Source organism: Halichoerus grypus, chromosome 1 (genome assembly GCF_964656455.1).
Source record: "Halichoerus grypus chromosome 1, mHalGry1.hap1.1, whole genome shotgun sequence".
Lineage (NCBI taxonomy): Eukaryota > Metazoa > Chordata > Mammalia > Carnivora > Phocidae > Halichoerus > Halichoerus grypus.
The window spans coordinates 146798123-146817761 of record NC_135712.1 but is presented as its reverse complement, the minus strand read 5'-3'; the positions used below and the strand labels follow the sequence as shown (position 1 = coordinate 146817761).

At 39.9% G+C, this 19639-nt stretch overlaps 1 protein-coding gene across 2 annotated transcripts in view; it reads left to right on the top strand.

The window, feature by feature from the left end:
* Positions 1–19639, top strand: part of MYRIP (myosin VIIA and Rab interacting protein) — a 393858-nt gene that overhangs the window by 152916 nt on the left and 221303 nt on the right. For both annotated transcript variants that reach the window (XM_078073320.1, XM_078073323.1), the window contains one exon: positions 16310–16531. In XM_078073320.1, coding sequence (XP_077929446.1) covers positions 16310–16531 — 222 coding nt within the window. The remainder of the gene's footprint in view (positions 1–16309; positions 16532–19639) is intronic.

Genomic DNA, 19639 nt, shown 5'->3' with positions numbered 1-19639 from the left:
GGAACCAACTAAATAATTTCTTTTTTGTTAGAGAACACATGTAAAGTATATTTTTAGAGTGTGAGTTAGCAGAAGTGCTAGAAGTGATTCACGTTAATTAGAGATACTCTATTTTGGCAAGAAAATATTTTTGAGCATTCACATGGGATTAGTGAACACAACAATTAGTATCTCTAATAGGTGATAGAGATGTATGTTTTGTATGTTTTTTAAGTTACTTTTATATTTGAATCCATATGTTTTAATTATATTTAATACCAATTTATCCTTATCTAATATTACTTAACTTTTAGACCTGTGATAGTTTCAACAAATAGTTACAGTTGTTTAAATTAGTCAATTGAGTTTATTTCTAAAAATAGAATTTATACTTCATTATACCTTTTGAGTTTTCTGTATCAATGTTGCCTTTGGTCTAAGGTGAGCTGTTGTGTGACAGGTCCTACCAGATGGTGCTTAAATTTCAAATGAAGGTGAACGTGAAAGGCAGGAGCAGACAGGTAACCAGCTGTGGGATCTTACACATGTTAGTTTGCACCTGTTTACCTGTCTGTAGGATGAGGAGGGCTGTACTAGGATATAAGCTTTTCCTTGAGCACAAACAATCTGGATGTAGAGTATCGGTTGCATCCAGGAAAATCTGTGAATATATCAAATATTATATTATATATATATAGAATAATTACTTTCCTGGGCCTCTCTGATTTTCCTAATTTGCAGTTTTGATACTTGTACATGGTGTTCTAAAGCTGGTTGCATTTACAATGGTTCAAAACCTGTGGGATGCAGCAAAGGTGGTCCTAAGAAGGAAGTATATAGTAATACAAGCCTTTCTCAAGAAACAAGGAAGGTCTCATACACAACCTAAGCATACACCTAAAGGAGCTGGAGAAAGAACACAAATACAGCCTAAACCCAGCAGGAGAAGAGAATTAATAAAGATTAGAATAGAAATCAATGAAATGGAAACCAAAAGAACAGTAGAACAGATCAACAAAACTAGGAGCTGGTTCTTTGAAAGAATTAATAAGATCGATAAACCCCTGGCCAGAATTATCAAAAAGAACAGAGAAAGGACTCAAATAAATAAAGTCATGAATGAAAGAGGAGAGATCACAACCAACACCAAAGAAATACAAACAATTATAAGATCATATCATGAACAACTATATGCCAACAAATTACACAATCTGGAAGAAATGGATGCATTCTAGAGATGTATAAACTACCAAAACTGAACCAGGAAGAAATGGAAAACCTGAACAGACCCATAACCAGCAAGGAAATTGAAACAGTAATCAAAAATCTCCCAACAAAGAAGAGTCCAGGGCCAGATGGCTTCCTAGGAGTATTCTACCAAACATTTAGAGAAGAATTAATACCTATTCTTCTGAAGCTGTTTCAAAAAATAGAAATGGAAGGAAAACTTCCAAACTCTTTCTATGAGTCCAGCATTACCTTGATCCCAAAATCAGACAAAGACCCCACCAAAAAGAATTATAGACTAATATCCCTGATGAACATGGATGCAAAAATTCTCACCAAAATACTAGCCAATAAGATCCAACAGTACATTAAAGGGATCATTCACCATGACCAAGTGGGATTTATTCCTAGGCTGAAAGGTTGGTTCAACATCTGCATATCAATCAATGTGCTACACTACATTAATAAAAGAAAGGACAAGAACCATATGATCCACTCAATAGATGCAGAAAAAGCATTTGACAAAGTACAGCATCCTTTCTTGATTAAAACTCTTCACAGTGTAGGGATAGAGGGAACATACCTCAATGTCATGAAAGCCATATACGAAAAGCCTACAGTGAATTATCATTCTCAGTGGGGAAAAACTGAGAGCTTTTCCCCTAAGGTCAGGAACATGACAGGGATGTCCATTCTCACCACTGTCGTTCAACATAGTACTAGAAGTCCTAGCCACAGCAATCAGATGACAAAAAGAAATAAAAGTCATCCAAATCGGCAAAGAAGCTGTCAAACTCTCACTCTACGCAGATGACATGATACTTTATGTGGAAAACCCAAAAGACTCCATCCCCAAATTACTAGAATTCAGCAATGTGGCAGGATATAAAATCAATGCAGAAATTAGTTGCATTTCTATACACTAACAATGAGACAGAAGAAAGAGAAATTGAGGAGTTGATCCCATTTACAACTGCACCAAAACCCATAAGATAAACCTAGCCAAAGAGGCAAAGGATCTATACTCAGAAAACTATAGAACACTCATGAAAGAAATTGAGGAAGACACAAAGAAATGGAAAAATATTCCATGCTCCTGGATTAGAAGAACAAATATTGTTAAAATGTCTATGCTACCTAGAGCAATCTATACATTCAATGAAATCCCTATCAAAATACCATCACCTTTTTCATAGTGCTGGAACAAATAATCCTAAAATTTGTATGAATCCAGAAAAGGCCCCAAATAGCCAGAGTAATGTTGAAAAAGGAAACCGAAGCTGGTAGCATCACAATTCCGGACCTCAAGCTCTATTACAAAGCTGTGATCATCAAGACAGTATGGTACTGGCACAAAAACAGATACATAGATCAATGGAACAGAACAGAGAACCCAGAAATGGACCCTCAACTCTATGGTCAGCTAGTCTTCAACAAAGCAGGAAAGAATATCCAATGGAAAAAGGATAGTCTCTTCAGCAAATGGTGTTGGGAAAATTGGACAGCCACATGCAGAAGAATGAAACTGGACCATTTCCTTACACCGTATATAAAAATAGGCTCAAAATGGGTGAAAGACCTAAGTGTGAGACAGGAATCCATAATATCCTAGAGGAGAATACAGGCACCAACTTCTATGACCTTGGCCACAGCAACTTCTTGCTAGACACGTCTCCAAAAGCAAGGGGAACAAAGGCAGAAATGAACTATTGGGACCTCATCAAGATAAAAAGCTTCTGCACAATGTATTGTATGGTGACTAACATAACATAATAAAATAAAATTAAAAAAAAAAAAAGCTTCTGCACAGCAAAGGAAACAGTCAACAAAACCAAAAGACAACCGAGACAATGGGAGATGATATTTGCAAATGTCTTATCAGATAAAGGGCTAGTATCCAAAATCTATAAAGAACTTATCAAACTCAGGGGCGCCTGGGTGGCTCAGTCCGTTAGGTGGCTGCCTTCAGCTTGGGTCATGATCCTGGGGTCCTGGGATCGAGCCTCATGTCCGGCTCCCTGCTCAGCGGAGAGTCTGCTTCTCCCTCTCCCTCTGCCTGCCACTCTGCCTACTTGTGGTCTCTCTCTATCTCTCTGTCAGATAAATAAAATCTTAAAAAAAAAAAAGAACTTATTAAACTCAACACCCAGAGAACAAATAATGCAATCAAGAAATGGGCAGAAGACATGAACAGACATTTCTCCAAAGAAGACATCCAAATGGCCAACAGGCACATGAAAAAATGGTCAACATCACTGGGCATCACAGAAATACAAATCAAAACCACAGGAGATACCACCTCACACCGGTCAGAATGGCTAAAACTAACAAGTCAGGAAATGACAGATGTTGGCGAGGATGCGGAGAAAGGGGAACCCTCCTACACTGATGGTGGGAATGCAAGCTGGTGCAGACACTCTGGAAAACAGTATAGAAATTCCTCAAAAAGTTAAAAATAGAACTACCCTATAAGCCAGCAATTGCACTAGGTATTTACCCCAAAGATAGAAATGTAGTGATCCAAAGGGGCACCTGCACCCCAGTGTTTATAGCAGCAGTGTCCACAATAGCCAAACTATGGAAAGAGCCCAGATGTCCTTTGACAGATGAATGAATAAAAAAGATGTGGTATCTATATATAATGGAATACTACTCAGCCATCAGAAAATGGCATCTTGCCATTTGCAACAGTACAGGTGGAACTAGAGGGTATTATGTTAAGCTTAATAAGTCAATCAGAGAAAGACAATTATCATATGATCTTACTCATATGTGGAATTTAAGAAACAAAACAGAGGATCATAGGGGAAGAGAGGGAAAAATAAAACAAGATGAAATCAGAGAGGGAGATAAACCATAAGAGACTCTTATTCATAGGAAACAAACTGAGGGTTGCTGGAATGGAGGGAGGTGGAGTATGGATAACTGGGCAATGGACATTAAGGAGGGCACATGATGTAATGAGCACTGGGTATTATAAAAGACTGATGAATCACTGACCTTTACCTCTGAAACTAGTAATACATTATATGTTAATTAATTGAATTTAAATAAAAAAATAAAGTCCTAGGACACAAAAAAAAAAATCAAAAAAATAAAACTTGTTGCACACATACTCTCTGACACCATTATAACCAGCACATTGCTATCAAGTGCTCACATGAGCAAGCTATAGTTCTAGATGCTATACAAGCAAAAGATTGCACTCATGTCCATGGGCTGCTCATCATTCAAATATAGAACACAACATGTGCTGACGCCCTCCAGAAAGTAACCCGAGTAAAGTGTGGACGCCTCTCCTTCTGTGCCTCAAAAATGTTTTGTAGGGATCAATTCTGCCAAATGCCTTACACATAGTATGCATTTTATAAAGGTGATCGACGTTCCTTTTTGTGGAAGCATGAGTTAAAAAAGGAAGTCTTCCCTTTTTCTCTGGGAAGGGAGATGTCAAAGAAATATAATATTATAAAAGGCTTTAAAACTATTTCTGTAGGTTTTCCAATAGTTTCCCTTCTGTATTCAGATTTGGAGAACGTAGTTCATTATAGAGTAAGAAGGGGAGTTCCAACTCAGGAGAGTCAGCTGTGCATGAGCATCAGAGGGGTAAGTGCCTTAACATCTCTGCTGCATCACCAGTGAAATTTGACATCTCTCCACAGGCCGACCTGTACAGTGACTTCTTCTAGATGGAGAAATCAAATATTAATAGAAGTAAAGTAGGTGTTCACATATAATGCATGATGCATTAAATATCAGAATATGCATGGTGGTCTACAGTGTAGAGATTTTCTGAGCCTGTGTCCATCCCGGGTAAATGAGAGAATGAAGTCTGGAACATTTCTGTTACATTCACAACAGCCTGGAGAGTGACGACAGCTCCACTTCTCATGGGAGAGTTTTCTTGCTCAAGGTCAGATCTATATCAACAAGCCCAACAGCAGGAAGAAATTCTCCAGGGAAAAAGTGTCTGTTTCTGTGGATGCTATGGTCTGCAGGTTTGACTGGCTCCGGAAGTGGTGCCTGTGCTCAGCTGCAGAGAAATTTTTATTTGCATATATTAGTATTTGAATGATGAATAAGAACGTTCCAGAATCTGAAATATTATATTTATCTCTTATTTAGAAATAAAAAAGAAGAATCCTGTTCCCTCATCATATGTGTTTGAATTCTCCTTTTAACTTTCCTATGGTGCTTTATCTTCGGTAAATTATAAGCAGCAAAAGGCAGAATGTCTTACTCTGCATAATCAAAATTTACAGATGCAAAGTAAGAGTTGGTCAAGTGTTTGGTTGTTTTGCATATGGGTTTTCCATAACGGTAGAAGTCTAAGCAATTGACTGTTAGGAGGTTTTTATATTCATCCAGTGCTCTTGTTTTACTGTAATCCCCAGCCCACTGGCTGAACTTGCTTGGGAAGGAAGAGTACACACTGAAACATGCAATCCAGGCCAGGCCTTCTGTGTCGAGGACAAAGGAGGCCACCAGTGTCCTCCTCTGAGGAATTCATTGTCCTATAGAGGGCACATGAACAAATGATTACAATACAGTGTAATGAGTGCTGTGAGGGAGTTAGGCACAGAGTGCTAGTCATGCCTGGCAGTACTGGAAATGGGGTAGAGAAGGGGACATTTGAAGTGGGTCTGGAAAGAAGAGGAGGAGAAATGAGCTGGTAAGGAAGTGGGGAAGACACATGGGGGAGAGAACCCAAGCCAGCTCCAGGGACTGCCATACAGCCAGAGTCATCATCACACCTTTCTAAGTAGTGGTGAAGGGTAGCTGTGTATTTTCAATGCTGGTCACTCTTCATGAATTGTTGCAGGTGGCTTGGAGTAGAGTCTGTTGCGTGGCACAGCTGCTGATGCTGAGGGCCCGAGCTAAGGGGAGATGTGTTTAAGGGGTATCATAGTGCTAAATGGATAGGATTTGGTGTGCGATCACAAGCAAAAATAAGAAAAAGGGAAGGTTTGGGGATTCCTCTCAGGATTCCAAAGAGGCCTCGGGATAGAATTTTGTGCTCTTTGGGGAAAGATCTGGGATGGAAATAATAACTATAATCTTAGACAGCTGGAGGTAGGTCCAGTTAAGATGGCAACATGGAGACCTCGACTGCTCCAAACCTCATCTGAAGCTTAGGAGAGCAGGTGGGACCAAAGGTGTGAGAACCACTAGCACATGCACCATAATTTGTGACACATATGGGGCTCAGCTCCTCAAAGGAGGAATGAAAACAAGATGAGGAATAAGGAACAAACTCTGGAGAAGACATAATGCAACATGAATTAATCTGGAGAGAAAACCATAGCTCCGAGGGAGTCTCTGGTAGCCAGAGAGCAGAGTGGTCAAGAGAGCTAATGTCAAGGTCAGATGGAATGGGGACTTCAAAAAATCTTTGGATATGACAGTATGTGACTTCTACTCTCTGAAGATGTCAGTCAGGGTCCCATCAAAACCCTCTTAATAGAGGTTTTTAAATTCAGGAATTGGCTATAGAAGTATTAGAAGAGCTGGTAAAGCAACAGGAAGAACATGATGTTCCAGAGATCAGTAACCACAGGAGCTTCTGCCTTTAGGGCTGGAGGAGAAAAGGAGAAAAAGTATAACTCAGATTCCACAGGCCTGCAATTCATGGCTGTTGCCCCATTGCTGCTGAAGGAGCCCCCACCACCAAGAGGGGACCAAGGAGCTCCATTCACCCACAGTTGCCTGCCTCTACTGGAACATAAAACGGAAAAATTGTGTCTCCCTCCCCAGTCTCATATGAATACCTCCAGTCTTCCAGCCTCCTTTGCTACATGAAAGAGACCATGGAAAAACAAGAAAGATGCCTAGCCTAGTTCCAGTAGCCAGTACCTGGGAGAGGGGACTAAAGCAATTGTTTTTATATACTAGGTGCTGTTATTTCTCCTTTATAAAAATGATGATGTGTGTAATACAGTTAAGAAACGGGCAGAAGACATGAATAGACACTTTTCCAAAGAAGACACCCAGATGGCTAACAGATACGTAAAAGATGCTCAACATCACTCATCATCAGGGAAATACAAATCAAAACCATGATGAGATACCACCTCACACCTGTCAGAATAGCTAAAATTAATAACACAAGAAACAACAGGTGTTGGCAAAGATGTGAGAAAGGGGAACCCTCCTGCATTGCTGTTGGGAATGCAAACTGGTGCAGCCACTCTGGAGAACAGTTTGGAGGCTCCTCAAAAAGTTAAAAGTAGAGCTACCCTACTATCCAGCAATTGCACTACTAGATGTTTACCCAAAGGACACAAAAATACAGACTCAAGGGGTACGTGCACCCCGATGTTTATAGCAGCATTATCAACAATAGCCAAACTAGAGAGAGCTCAAATGTCCATTGATTGATGAATGGATAAAGATATGGTATATATATATACAATGGAATATTAACCATCAAAAAAATGAAATCTTGCCATTTGCAACAACATGGATGAAGCTAGAGAGTATTTTATGCTAAGTGAAATAAGTCAGTCAGAGAAAGACAAATACCATATGATCTCACTCATATGTGGAATTTAAGAAAGAAAACAGATGAACATATGGGAAGGGGGAAAAGAAAAAAAGGAGAGAGGGAAACAAGCCATAAGAGACTCCTAATGATAGGGAACAAACTGAGGATTGATGGAGGGAGGTGGGTGGGGGATGGGCTAGATGGGCAGTGGGTATTAAAGAGGGCACTTGTGGTGAGCACTGAGTGTTGTATGTAAGTGATGAATCACTGAATTCTACTCCAGAAACCAATATTGCACTGTATGTTAACTAAGTAAACTTTAAATAAAAAAATGATGTCTAATGTGCCAATTTTTACAGGACATGTTCCATTAAGTGAGGCACTATGTCTTGTTTTCTTTCTGTTCCTCATGCCTACGATAGTAGGTACTCAGTAAGTGTGAATTGAGTGAATAATTGGCAATCTAAACAATACTGTCTATATTGACAGACTATATTAAATAAATATAGACAGACTATATTAAATAAATAAAGTCTATGATCATGAAGTGGTGCTACATAAGTATGGATCAGAATTACTGTCTCTTTGATAGCAAACAAGTGACATGTGCCATCACTTCTCCCTGCTACACCCATGGCAGACACTGCTAACTTATCATGGCTCTCCAGCTCCATTGAGCCTGTGTACGTCCTCTCAACACATGGTGCTTCACCCACTACCAGTCAATCAGAGTTGGCATGGCAGTGGACCAAGAAACCATGAAATGTCGGTAGGCTTTTCAGATGTCCATTGCAGTCATTAGTCATTTGGAACATACAACTCAAAACCACAGTGAGGGGCACCTTGTGGCTCAGTTGGTTGGGCATCTGCCTTCAGCTCAGGTCATGATCCTGGAGTCCCAGGATCGAGTCCTGCATCCAGCTCCCTGCTCAGAGGGGAGTCTGCTTCTCCCTCTGCCCTTCACCCGGCTCATGCTCTCTCTCTTAAATAAATAAAGTCTTAAAAACTACAATGAGGTACTACTTCACACCCACTAGTACCCACTGCTCAAGCAACAAGTAAGTACTGGTCATTCTTGTCCAGATACAAGCACAGAAACCTTCTTGACATATAAACAAGTGTGATTCAATGTTATGGGTACTCAGATCTCTGGATTTCTTGCTAATCCAAATGAATAACTAGTATTTGCTTATTGTTGCTTTGCTCATTTAAAATCTTTAAACAACTCTAGAAAGTAGGAATTATTATTGCCACTCAGAAAACAGAGGCTCAGAAAGATGGGGGCTATTTGGTAAGTGACTGAGCTCAGCTTTGCCACCTAGCCTCTAAACCCCTCTGTCCATTTGGGGCCTTCCCAGGACGTTTTGAAGCAGGTACCTGGTCTTGCATATTCTTAGTTGATTCTGCAACCAGCCACTGTAAGTTGTCCTATACAATTCCGTTCAGTGTCTTTCTCCATGAGGTGCTATAGGGCATAGAATCTGATAAATAAGAGATGGTTCAGAAGAAGGCCATGCTATTCCTCCACTGAACCTCTGGTTCCAAACACTCCATTTGCTTGGAACAAATTCTGGAGGGATTGATACAGTTTTATTATTAGATACTCAGTTTTAAATGCCATTGGAATTTGTAGCCCTGTGTGTCAGGAAACAAAACTCATAAAGCTCGAGTGATCCTGTGGATTGACTTCACAGAGCTCTTATGATCCCCAAAGACTTTCCTTCCTGGATGTTTTATCCCATTTAATTTAGTGGCTCTGAAATATCAGTAGAAGCTGGTCAATTGCTGAGGCTGTTCTTATGTTGTTTACAGATGTCAGAGCTGTCAATGACTTAGCTCATCTCTTGCTGTAAATCTGAGAGACTGGAGAACAACATCTTCATGCCTTAGGGGAAAAAAACCTCTGTCCTGTTTCCCTGTAAATATTTTGTTCAGCCAAGTATAAACTATCAGCTGGCCTGATGTAACCTCCCCTTCTAATTCTGGATTCAGCCTCCCCTTGCTCCCCAGTGCTCAAGCAACAAGTAAGTATCGGGCAGTGCTATGCAAAGCAGTTAGCCCTGCCCATATATTGCCAGATATTTAAGCCAGCTCAGGACACCTTGAAAGTTAATTCTGCAAACACACCTGAATTGTCATGGAAAGATGTTTTACGTTGTTAAGTGAAAAATGAAGTTATAAAACCATACAAAGGTTTCCAGTTCTAGTAGCAGGCTAGGATGAGCTAGTGCAATCCTTCTTTGTACTGAAAACACTAATAAAATATAAGATTTAATGTTTGTAAATCATGTATCTGGTAAGGGACTTGTGTCCAGAATACATAAATAACTCTTACAACACAACAATAACAAAGATAAGTAATCTAACTTTAAAATGGGCAAAAGGTTTGAATAAACTTTTCTCCAAAGAAGATATACCAGTGGCCAATAAATACATGAAAAAGTGCTCAACGTTATTCATCAATAGGGAAATGCAATCAAAACCACAATGAGATACCACCTCGTATTCCCTAGGATGGCTATAATTAAAAAGACAGACACTAACAAGTGTTGGTGAGGATGTGGAGAAATTGGAACCCTCATGTTTTGCTGTTGGTGATGTAAAATGGTGCCATCTTTTGGAAGACAGTCTGGCAGTTCCTTAAAAGCTTAAACATAGCATTACCATATGACCCAGTAATTCAACTCCTGGAATTGAAAACCATTCACACAAAAACTTGCTCATGAGTGTTCATAGCAGCATTATTCATAATAGCCAAAAGGTAGAAACAGCCCAGATGTCCATCAGTTGGTGAATGGATAAATAAAATATGGTATATCCATAAATGGAATATTATCTGGCAGTTAAAAGGAATGAAGTGTTGATACATGCTACAATATAGATGAACCCTGAACATATGTAAAGAAAGAAGCCAGACACAAAAGACAACGTATTAGGTATGATTTCATGTATATGAAATGTCCAGGATAGGCAAATCCATGGAAACAGAAAGTACATGAGTGGTTGGGTTGGCAGGGCTGGGGGGCCAACACTGGGGAGTGACTGCTTGATTGGTATGGGGCTTCTTTTGAGGATGATGAAAATGTTCTGGAATTAGATAGTACTGGTGGCTAGACAACTTTGTGAATGTACTGAAAACCACAGAATTGTACGATTTAAAAGGGTAAATGTTATGGCATGTGACTTTTTTTAAGTCAGGGGGAAAAGTAAGAAGGGGACACTCCCAGGGGGTGGAAGTAAAGAGGGAAGTAAATCCTAGTGGTCAGCCTGGTCAGATGGAGAAGGAAGAGGCTCTGATGGCTAGTGGCTGCAGTGTTAATTTCTGCATGGGGGCAGGAGATGTGGTTTGAGCCTTTGGAGGACAAGCAGTTGAAAATGAGACACCTGCATAATGTTCGGTATTGGAGGGTTTCGCTCTCAGTGAAAGGGGACACCCGAAAATTTCTGCCCACTGGCTTAGGGAAGCTAGAAAGTAGATGATCTTTGCCTAGAGCCCTGGGTGGAAGAAAAGAAGTCTCCTATAAGAAATCAAAGCTCAAAGTCCCATTCCTGCCGTGCACGTGGGATTGGAAATCCAAATCTTACCACTCATGTGGTACAGGATTTTCCAAGCTAAGAAACAAATATGAAACTGGTCTGTAATTGATAACCCCTCTGTGGTGCCTTGTGAAAACAAATGCATAGCTGCTCTGCTGCAGCACTTGCACAGAACAAATGCACTTACAGGAGAAACAAGCTTGGCTGAAGAGGACCTCATTTAAAATGATGAACCATAAAAGCAAAGAATCCACCTTGAGCAAGACTTCATAGACATACCCAGTAGAAGAATTAGCACCCCTTCTAAGAATTTAAGATAATGTAAGAATCAGGAAGAGGGTATAAAGGAAGTATATTTAAGATATATAATATATATAATATATATATATAAATATAAGATAGACTTTAAGACAAAAAAGCATTATTATGGATAGAGAGTGTTGTATGTGATCACAAAAGGAATATTTCAATAAGAACATAACATTTATGAACTTCGATGCACCTTACATTATAGTCTTAAAAGCATAAAGTAAAAATTAACTAGAATTGAAGAGAAATTATAGATCCACAATTATAATGGGAGAATTTAATGTTTTGTTCACAATAGAGAATAAATATTCTTTTCAAACACACATGAGACTTTACAAAAATTGAGCATGTTGTAGGCTATCATGCAAGTCTCAACAAGTATCAGATAATTCATTTCTTCCAGACCCTCTTCTGTGATCAAAATGTAAAATCAAAATCTATAAAAAAGTCCTACATTTGGAAATCTCAAGTCTGAGAATTATCAAATATGTAAAACAGAATAACAATAAAAAAATGTTCTTTTTTTATTATTATGTTCAGTTAGCCAGCATATAGTACATAATTAGTTTTTGATGTAATATTCAATGATTCCGTAGTTGCATATAACACACAATAAAAATGTTTTGATTGAAAACCAATGGGGTGTAGTGAAAGGGATATGTGGAGAGTTTTATAGCCTTAAATGCATATGTTAGAAAAGAATAAACATTAAAAGTAAATGGGCTTTACTTTTTTAAATTTATTTTTTAAAAGTTACTAAAAACTATAGAAAACCCTAGAGATTCTGCAAAAAAAAAAAAAGAAAACTACTAGAACTGATAAATGAATTCAGTAAAGTTGCAGGATACAAAATTATATACAGAAATCTGTTGCATTTCTATATAATAATAATGAAGTAGCAGAATGAGAAATTAAGAAATAGTCCCATTTACAATGGCACCAAAAAAATAAAATATCTAGGAATAAACCTGACCAAGGAGGTGAAAGTCCTGCACTCTGAAAACTATAAGATGAAAGAAACTGAAAATGACACAAATGCAAAAATATTCCATGCTCATGGATTGGAAGAAATAATATTGTTAAAATGTGCATACTACCCAAAGAAATCTACAGGTCAAAATATCAATGACATTTTTCACAGAACTGGAACAAATAATGCTAAAATTTGTATGGAACCATAAAAGACCCCAAGTAACCAAAGCAATCTTGCAAAGCTAGAGGTATCACAATCAGAGATTCCAGGATACGCTACAAAACTGTTGTCATCAAAACAGTATGGTACTGGCACAAAACAGACACCTGGATCAATGGAACAGATAGAAATCCCAGAAATAAACCCATGCTTATATGGTCAATTAATCTACAACAAAGAGGCAAGAATATGCAACGGGGAAGAGACAATCTCTTCAATAAATGGTGCTGGGAAAACTGGACAGCTACAAGCAAAAGAATGAAACTGGACAACCACACACAAAAATAAACTCAAAATGGATTAAAAACATAAATATGAGACCTGAAACTATAAAATACTGAGAAGAGAGCATAGGTAGTAATTTCTTTGACATTGGCCTTAGAAACATTTTTCTAGATATGTCTCCTCAGGCAAGGGAACCAAAATCAAAATTAAACTATTGGAACTACACCAAAATAAAAACCTTCTACACAGCAAAGGAAATCATCAATAAAACAAAAAGGCAACCTACTGAGTGGGAAAAGATACTTGCAAATGATATATCTGATAAGGGGTTAATATCCAAAATACATTAAAAAACTTACAACACAAGACCCCCAAAAAACAAATAATCTGATTAAAATGGGCAGAAACCTGAATAGACATTTCTCTAAAGAAGGCATATAGATGGCCAACAGATCCATGAAAAGAGGCTCAACATCACTATTCAGGAGAATGCAAATCAAAACCACAATGAGATATCAATCACCTCACACTTGTCAGAATGGCTAGAATCAAAAAGACAAGAAATAACAAGTGCTGGTGAGGATGTAGAGAAGAAGGAACCCTTATGAGCATTTTTGGTGGGAATGCAAACTGGAGCAGCCACAGTGGAAAAAAGTATAAAAGTTTCTTCAAAAACATAACATAATAAAAGAAAACTTAAAAATGGAAATACCATATGATCCAATAATTCCACTAGTGGATATTTGCCCAAAGAAAACAAAAACACTAATTCAAAAAGCTATATGCACCCCTATGTTTGTTGCAGCATTATTTATGACAGCCAAGATATGGAAGCAGCCCAAGTGTTCACTGATAGAGGAATGGATAAAGAAGAAGTGGTGTATTCATACAATGGAGTCTTACCCAGCCATGAAAAAGAATGAGATCTTGCCATCCGTAACAACATAGATGGAACTAGAAGGTGTAATGGTGAGTGAAATAAGTCAGAGAAAAACAAATACCATATGATTTCACTTATATGTAGCATTTAAGAAACAAAGAAAAAAGAGATAAAAAACAGACTCTTAACTATAGAGAACACACTGATGGTTACCAGAGGGCAGGTGGGTGGGGGGATGGGTGAAATAGATGATGGGGATTAAGGGTGCATTTACCATGATGAGCACTGAAAAATGTATAGAATTGTTGAATCACTGTGTTGTACACCTGAAACATAATACTGTGGTTTTTTTATTATTATGTTATGTTAATCACCATACATTACATCATTAGTTTTTGATGTAGTGTTCCATGATTCATTGTTTGCGCATAACACCCAGTGCTCCATGCAGAACGTGCCCTCTTTAATACCCATCACCAGGCTAACCCATCCCCCCACCCCCCTCCCCTCTAGAACCCTCAGTTTGTTTTAATTACACTTCAAGAAAAGAAAAGAAAAAAGAATAGAGCAAACTCAAAACCAGTAGAAGGAAAAAGTAATAAAGGTAAGACTGAACGTTATTGGAATGGAAAATAAATAAGCAATGTAGACAATCAACCAAATTCTAGTCCTTCATTTAAATTAACAAAATAAATAAAGCTCAGAACTTACTGATCAAAGGGCAAAAAACTTAGGGTCATATAGGCAATATTTGGAAAGAAAAGGGGACATGATATAAATATAGCAGAGGTCTTAGAGTCATGAGAGAAATCTGTAAACCACTTTATGCCAACATACTTGAAAATCTAAACAAAAAATAGATAATTTCCTAGGCTTCAAAGTCAGAACAGTATATATAATAACATTTTAAAATAAGAGAGGAAGGGAAGAAGAGGAAACAGAAAAAGAGAGAGGAGGTAGGGGGAGAAAGGGGGAAACAGAGAGAGAATGGTACATAAAGATAACTCCGAGTAGTGGAATACAGGTACTTCTGATATTTTTCCTTTCTGCTTACCTGTGTCCTGGTTAATTTACTCCCATGCCTAATGTGTCAGGCAAGAGCAACTCCTATCTATGCAACCGTTGTTCACCATTTAGGCCATGGATTTTGAGAATCTGCCTCTGGTCAGGTGGGCCATGGAGGCCCCTGGAAAGAAAGAGGGGTCCCAAGGGAGCCTGGATGTGCAGAGATGGGACAGCATCATGGCCTGTGGCAGGGCCCGGGGAGGGAGCCGAGAGGCAGAGATGGCTGAGGACTTGAACCCCATCTTCCCATTGTCTTCTCTACCGTGTGTCTCTTATAAGGACACTTGTCATTGGAATCAGGGCCCGTCAGGTTAATCCAGGATGATCACACCTCAAGATCCTTAACTTATGACATCCCTAAACACCCTTTCTACCAAATAAAGAAGCATTTCAGGCTGTGGTGCTGAGGGCATGGACACACATTTTGGGGGCCACCATTCATCCCACTGCAGGGACTGACTGACAAATTTAATTACAGAAAAATGAAGCACTTCTAAATAATGAATGACACCACCAGCCAAGTTGAAAAGACAAGTGCAAAATGGGAGAAAGTATTTGCCGTATACATCATAGATTGGTCTGGGATGAATTGCATAGTCACAAACTGGGCATGGAAAAAAATAAATTATTTTGCTGTTACTGTTTGTGAGTGTCCATTTTTGTAGCAGGAAAACCATCTCAAACTTGCCAGGTCAGAGTACCTTGGTTACTTCCAGTCAGTTTTTCCCTAGGAAACTCAGCCTCTTTGGGGTATCCTTGTCTCTCAGGGTCCTCATTCCTTCTCCCTGAGTGGAGAGAGAAGCACATGCAGTGTGGTGTTGTGCATAAATATAGCTGGCTGTGTGCCCAGTATGACCATGAGCTCTTTGGAAGAAAGGATTGTCTTTGATCCAGTTCTGAATCACTAGTGCTTGGGATTTGCCCATCACCCAGAGAATCTTTATTGCCTTACATTGATTTGAAAGCTTTTAAAATCCCTGGGTGCTTTCGTTTCGGGGCATGTTAAATAGGACCAGGGCCGCATTTATCCTATTCCCTGCAGGGCTGTTGCGGGGATTAATGTTTGAGCATAGATGATCTCCTGCTCCTTTAAAAAGGCATTAATTAAGTTAAAGGTTTTATTTTTCAAGGATGTGCTTAGTTTTTATAATAGTTTGTATCTCAGTCTATTGTCTGAAATATAATAAGGCTCATGTGCTTTCTCATAGAGAACAAGACATGCAGAAATGCACAAAAATTAATCCACCATTAGGGTTCCTCTCTGGATGTCATGTCCAGCAATTCGTGTTTCGGAGTTCATCATTTTGTGGGGAGATCCTCCATGGTGGCTTGGCCTGTGGGAGGCCCCGGGTGGGTGCTTTATGGAGAGAGCATCCTGACCGGATGTGCGATTTCTCTTCTCCCGGTTGCCCAGTGAGATGAAGCAGAAGCTGGCGGAGGAAGGCAGCAAGTGCAGCATCCTCTCGAAGCACCAGAAGTTCGTGGAGCACTGCTGCATGCGCTGCTGCTCACCCTTCACCTTCCTGGTCAACACCAAGCGCAGGTGTGCTGACTGCAAGTTCAATGTCTGCAAGAGCTGCTGCTCCTACCAGAAGCGGGAGAAGGTGTGGATCTGCTGTGTCTGCCAGCAAGCCAGGTGAGTGGCCAGGTGGACTTAAGGTGTCCGCTAGTGGCATGGTCTTCCTTTAGCCAGGTAGGAGCAGCAGAGGTTGACTGGTCAGCACAGAGGACTGACCACAGTAAAGAGATTGCCAAGGTGTACAGAACACCATGTGACCTTTACAAAGAGAATGAAGGAGGGCTGTGCTTCTTGTCTGGTCTCATCCTTTCATTCATTCAGGCATGTGCTGGATTCTTGGGAATTATGCTGGGTGCGGGAACATGATGGTGGATCAGGAAGATTGCTTATGGGGATGATGAATGCATGAGTGTTGATCATGGTATATACCGTGTATATGGTATATATCATGATACAGGCCTGACTAGTTCACCCGTTAGCTGTGGGAATGCAGAGCAAGGAGCCACTAGCTCTAGGGTTTGGAAAAAGCTTCACAGAGAACAAGAAATAAAGGCAGGATGGTAAAAGATGAAAAAGAATTACTAACGTGAAAGGGGGTGGGGATGGTGGTCTCCACGTGAAGGAAATGGCTAGCGTGGAGTCTCACGGAGATGTGTGTTTTTATTCTCCCTCAGTGACTGCCAGAGTATTTCTCTGATACACTGAGTATTTGGAAACTGATAAGTTTGATAAGCCAGTGTCTGGTGCTTGTTGCTTGGAATTCTTAAATCATTGCTGATCCTAGCATCTGCAAAACACATTCATATTCATTGCATCCTGCCATAATGGCTCTCACTGTGAGCAAGACAGAGATTGGCTGTTCCCAAGAACACACACAGGAGCTCCTGCCTCCCTCAACTTCTCCTTCTTTACTCCTGCCTTGTTTGTTCATTTATATCCTTTAACTTATCAAGCCCCAGCATTTTCCCATAAAGCTAGTTAATGGAGATGGCTGCTAAGCTCCCTTGGGATCCCCAGGGGCTCAGTCTCTGAGCTATAAAGAGAAACCAGTGGAAGCAAACGTGGTTTGTTGAGCACCCTTTGTCCAGGATGGGGTGCTGGCCAGGTTCTGCATATGACTTTCAGAGCAAAGAACCTATCCGAGTCCCCATATACCAGCTTGGTAGGAGGAGGAGAAGCCCTGTGGCACCAAAGGAAAGGAGGAGACTTTAATTATAGGTGAGCCTGTGCTTGGGAGTGGATGATGCAACCAGGTTCATCCTGTGTCGTGTCTTCCCTTTCTCATTAAAGTTGGGTTAAGGTCAAGTGCTTAACAAGAGAGTTGGAAGAGATTATGTGCAATAGACATTACAGAAGTTGGAGACCCAGGCTTTTGAGCTGGATTCTAATCATCGATCTGTATACCTCCGACCACCCATTATGTGTTTTGCTCCAGCCACACTCAACCTCACACATGCGGACATGAGGAAAGCAGACCGTCAGGTTCTTCCTGGGTTGGAGAGGCTTTCAGAGGGTTGGGACAGATGCAAGGTTAATGGAGTATAAGATATTTAAAATGTAGAAATTAAAATGATAGATTAATGTAGATAACAAAGGAAAGAAAGACAAAAAGGAGCTGTAGATGATGGAAAGAAAATGGAGAGGTCAGTCAGCTAGAAGTACCTGGTAAAATTGAAGAACTATCACTTAGCAGAGAAAGTTTTGTGTAGGGGAAAACATGTTTGAAGTAGTGGTTTCCGAGGTGGATCCATTGGGTGGTGAACATGGGCATAGGTGGCTGAGGTCTAGCTGAGGAAGGCATGGGACCAAAAGGCAAGTGCACGTGGATTCCGAAGTGACAGTTTTGATGGCAGAAGTTTGGAGGGGGAGACTAATCCAGGTGACACAGTTTTCTTGAGTGAGGAGGAGGAACAAGCAGGCCAAGAGGTAACAGAAATAAGGAGTAGAAGAGCATGGTGTGGCTGAATGTCACAATTGTGCACCCAGCAAGCTGGGTGGGTCTTACACAGCGTTTGACTCAAACATCTGCTATGGCACCCATGTTAGTGACCAAACTAATCCGTGGTGAATGCCTCAGGAACAGGGACCCTCCCTGTCTTCTTCAACTCCATTTGCAGCACGAGAGCCTGGCAGGTGGAAGACACACAGATCTTTGTTATGTTGAGTAACAGAACAGGACAATGTTCCAAAGCAGCCAAATGCATGGTACAAATGAGGCTTCAGGAATTTTAAAGAGAAAAGGATCCAGAGAGTGTAGGGTATCCTAACGAGGTTTTCTGGAAGACAAGGGGACCCCAGATGGAACTCCAGTTGGGAAGAGGAATCACAGAGCATTCTTGGACAAGGTATGTCAAGAGCAGAAAAGATCCCCCAAGATGTGTGGAGGGCCTGGAACAGTATATTTTAAATTTCTATTTCACATTTCTAGCCACCTAATGAGGAGGCAGGAGGCTTTGGTAATCCCATTGAACTAAATCTTGCATCATTTCCATGTCAGCATTTCATGACAACTCCCTGAGTGTTGGAAGGGCATCAGAAAATAAAAAATCATCCATAGAAGGATACCTTGAAAGATATCTGAAAAACTCATGTACATTTGCTCTATCAGTTTTTTAAAGAAAGGGGGGGATTACTGAGAAGTCATCCACATTCAGTGTGTCTAGCACAGAGAGAACGCACTCATGCTTATTTAATGAAAGTTGGCAGAAGGACAGTCCTGAAGAGAAGTTGGGAATTTTGCTGTTTCATCTTGTATGATGTCATGTGGGGACATTTCTGGGAGTCTTGGGATTGTAATAATATTGATGGAAAAGTGGAGCTTATTCCCTATTTTATTCAAGTTCATCATAGGAACATATCTAGGGAAAAAATCCATGATACATGTGGCAGGTTTTTGCTTCTAGAAATTTCTCTAAGGCCCAATTTGATAGAGAAGTATGTCTGGACCAGAGCACCTCAGATGTATGACCTGTGGGCTGACAGTCTTGTATATTTTGGAGGATGCCTCAGAAGAGTTTGTTTTACTTACGTAGTCAAGCTGTATAACTCCTTAGAACTACACAACAGACACAGCCAGATTCATCATGTGAAGCGTTTAAGGATTACTTTGACTTGGATCATGTATGAAAAATTTCTGATTGATAACAGCTTGTAAAGCCTGTCAAGTTTCTTTAATCAGAAAAAAAATGGTTTACAACAGATTGTTTAGACTTTAAATACACATTT